We start from the raw sequence: 3,556 nt of genomic DNA on the forward strand, positions 1-3,556 counted from the left end.
ATGTCTTCAAACCTGCTATGGTCAGGTCTTCTTGCTAACTTCCTGTTAGTGATCATGATGGACTACAGCTGGTAGCTTCTCAACGCCCACATTACCAGCCCTGAGTGGACTGACCAACACACAGTACAACGGAAAAGTCCAGGGAGGTCAGTGCAGATCTGAGGAGGACGACTGTAGTAGACGTGTGCTGCTGAAGAGTGTCTCTACATGCACCAGCTGCGTCTCCTACAGACAGCAGCTAAGACAGTACGCCACCTACTGGTCAACAGTAAGTATTACAGAGGGAGAAGATCTTACAGAGTGAAGCGATGATGTAAAGCTCTCTCTTACAATTTAAAAATAGGATCAAATTGATTGATTGATTGATGTTTATGAGCATTGTTACATCGTTCGTTTGATCTCCTGTTTTATTTTCTCAGCAAAGACAAATCATCTCATAAAATCATCTTCCTGTTTTAACTGCAGGTGAACAGAGGACACGCGGACACTGGACGGAACTCGCCATGGCAACCGAGCAGCTCTTTCTATTGATGACATCACAATGGTGGAGCTCCCTGTCACAGCCTTCCGAGCTCGGAACTCCTTCACTTCTTCTCAGGACACTGAGGAAGAGACAAGCTGTCCGACTTGGTCCTGACGTTTGTCTTAGCGATTGACTTAGCAGCAGTCGTAGCGGTTCACTTAGCGACAGTCTTAGTGAACGTCTTAGTGGTAGTCTTAGCGACAGTCTTAGTGATTGTCTTAGTGACAGTTTTAGTCTCACTGACTGGCTTAGCGATTTAGTGACTACCGTAGTTATTGGCTTAGTCACAGCCTTAGCTATTAGCTTAGTCATAGTCTTAGAGACTAAACTGGTGATTGTCCTAGCGACAGTCTCACTGACTGGCTTAGCGACTTAGTGACTGGTGTAGTTTTTGGCTTAGTCACAGTTTTAGCTACTACCTTAATCATAGTCTTAGAGACTAACTTAGTGATTGTCTTAGAGACAGTCTTAGGGATTGTCCTAGCCACTGGCTTAGTGACAGTTTTAGCTGTTGGCTTAGCATTAGACTTAGCCACTGGTTTAGCTTATAGTATTAGTGACTAGCTTAGCAATAGCGTTAGAGACAGTCTTAGCTATTGGCTTAGTCACATTCTTAGCTGTTGGCTTAGCGACAGTATTAGCAACTGGCTTAGCCACAGTGTTAGTTATTGTCTTAGCTGTAGGGAATTGCAGGTTCTTCATCCAGCAGTAGATGATGGAGCAGGAGTCTACAGCTACAGGTCATTCATACAGTTCTGCTGGAATCTGATCTTACAGATCCACACTTTGTTGCTTTGATTAGATTTTAGATTTAGGTCTCTGGATCCATGTTTACTCTCTGTGATGTGAACTGGAATAAGCTCTGTTAGGAGCTTCATTAAGAGCTAAGAGAATTGTAGGCACTACCTACTCCATTCTAGACGTCAGTCTGTACAGACTCCAACCCTTATGTCCTGTATTTAGATGTTGGGCGGCGAAAGAGGAAAAGAAAGGAGGAGGGCAGCCAGAGGTTCTCACAGAGAACAACCGAGGTTGCCAGAAGTAAAAGCCCGGTAAGGAAGAGAAGGAAGGGAGAAGTTAGCCAGCCCAAGATAATGACCAGAAGACAGCGGAGCGACATCAAGCCAGGTTAGCTCATTGGCCAGACCACTGCACACAAGGAAGTGGTCCAGTATTTAGTGCAATAGCCTGTGCTGCTAATAGATAGACTCCTGAGAGATGATGGGGAGAGAGCTGATGTTCAGCTTCAACACTGTTTGTTTTCCACAGACACTTTTGCCTCTCTCTACGTCACTGGAGAGAAACTGGGAGAAGGAGGCTTCGGCGCCGTCTTCGAGGGAACCCGGGTTTCCGACGGCCTACAGGTTCTTAAATCACCCCTCCAGAACTTCATTATCTCATCTGTTCCCTTTTCAGTCCTCATAACATTCACACCTCGTCTCCTCTCTGTCTGCAGGTGGCCGTTAAATTCGTCACCAAGCGGGACGACGATGAATACGTCCAATGCGTAAGTGCACCTGGAAGCCAGGTTTTACTGTCCGATCACACATCACGCTCCCAGACTTCACTGCACTCACCTTTCCACCAACCTTGCCCTGTGTTCCTGTTCTTCCAGCCTGTTCAGCTCAAGACCGTGCCCATGGAGGTGGCTCTAATGAACAGGATGAGCCAGCCACCCACCAGCAATGTGGTGAAGCTCATCGAGTGGTTCGATGAGCCTGAGCGCTACATCCTGGTCCTGGAGCGCCCAGATCCTTGCCAGGACTTGCAGTCCTTGATCGACCAGTGGGGAGGTTCGGTCAGTGAAGAGATAGCCAGGGACATCATGCTCCAGACGGTGGAGGCAGCAAGAACGTGCCAGAAGCGAGGTGTCCTGCACAGAGACATCAAACTGGAGAACTTCCTGATCAACACAGACACCTCAGAGATCAAGCTGATCGACTTCGGCTGTGGGGACTGGGTCAAGAAAGGCGGATACCGTGAATTTGCAGGTAAACTGGAGTCTAGGGACGAAATTTACACGTTACCTTAGAAACATGAGTCTGAGAGGACCCATGTGTCCCTCTCATGGCCACTTCACTGGAAAGTTAACGAGCTGGACGCTCTTCTTCTTTTATGTTCTCAGGCACCTTTCAGTACTGCCCCCCAGAGTTCTTTCTAAAGGGGAGGTACCACGCCAGTCCTGCGACAGTCTGGTCTCTAGGAGTCCTACTGTTCAGGCTGGTTAGTGGACACCTTCCCTTTACAGACGAGCAGGAAATCGTGGAGGGGCTTCTGAGCTTCAAGGACCACCTATCCAATGGTGAGATATCTGAGAGCCTCCTCGAGAGACTCTTAGAAGTTCAGGACGACGTGTTCTGCACGGTCGTCTTTCTGAAATGTACTTAAGTATCTCTCTCACATCCAATCCAATCCCGTCCTTCTGCACAGAATGCTGCAATCTGATTAGGAGGTGTCTGCAGCGCAACCCATCCCAGAGGCCCAAAGTGAAGCAGATCCTGAAGCACGACTGGTTCCAGTGCAGCGTTCCTACCGAGGATCAGGTTAGCCAGGGAAAATGAGAATGACTGCTTAGAGAAGAAACAGTAGAAGCTAAAATATCTAGAGTTGTGATCGAGGAGGCGAAGGAAAGAAAAACTACTAGAAATGAAGAGGAAGATCTGAATTCTCAGCATTTCTGATCCTTAGACGTGCTTCCGTCTCCAATGCGTATCTCCTGGGTTGTGTTTCAGGTCCTGAGAACAGAGCAGCCTTCAGAGCAGAGGAGACAAACCGTCTGAAGTTGGCCCGTTTCATCAACAGGTAAAAATGGGTATAAGGAGCTCCAGCGTTGAGCTGTGGAGCTGTGGAGCTGTGCTTTATGGAATGATGGTGCTCCATCCAATAAGTCTGGGATGAGTTGGGGATGAGGTGAGTTGGTGATAATCCTGAGCTGACTAACGCTCTCGTCACTGAATGCAATCAAATTCTCACAGCAGTGCTCCTCCAAATTTTAGTAGAAAGGTGTCTTCCCTGGCAGTAGAGAGAGTTACC

At 47.8% G+C, this 3,556-nt stretch overlaps 1 protein-coding gene across 1 annotated transcript; it reads left to right on the plus strand.

Moving 5' to 3' along the window:
• The first annotated feature begins 207 nt into the window (after window positions 1-207).
• On the plus strand, window positions 208-3,303 carry LOC140546325 (serine/threonine-protein kinase pim-2-like). Its single transcript, XM_072669513.1, has 8 exons — window positions 208-268; window positions 1,487-1,651; window positions 1,793-1,887; window positions 1,980-2,030; window positions 2,139-2,514; window positions 2,649-2,825; window positions 2,954-3,066; window positions 3,256-3,303. The coding sequence occupies exons 1-8, from the start codon at window positions 208-210 to the stop codon at window positions 3,301-3,303; spliced, it is 1,086 nt and encodes a 361-aa protein (XP_072525614.1).
• Window positions 3,304-3,556: the final 253 nt, after the last annotated feature.

The sequence above is a fragment of the Salminus brasiliensis genome, chromosome 24, assembly GCF_030463535.1.
Source record: "Salminus brasiliensis chromosome 24, fSalBra1.hap2, whole genome shotgun sequence".
Lineage (NCBI taxonomy): Eukaryota > Metazoa > Chordata > Actinopteri > Characiformes > Bryconidae > Salminus > Salminus brasiliensis.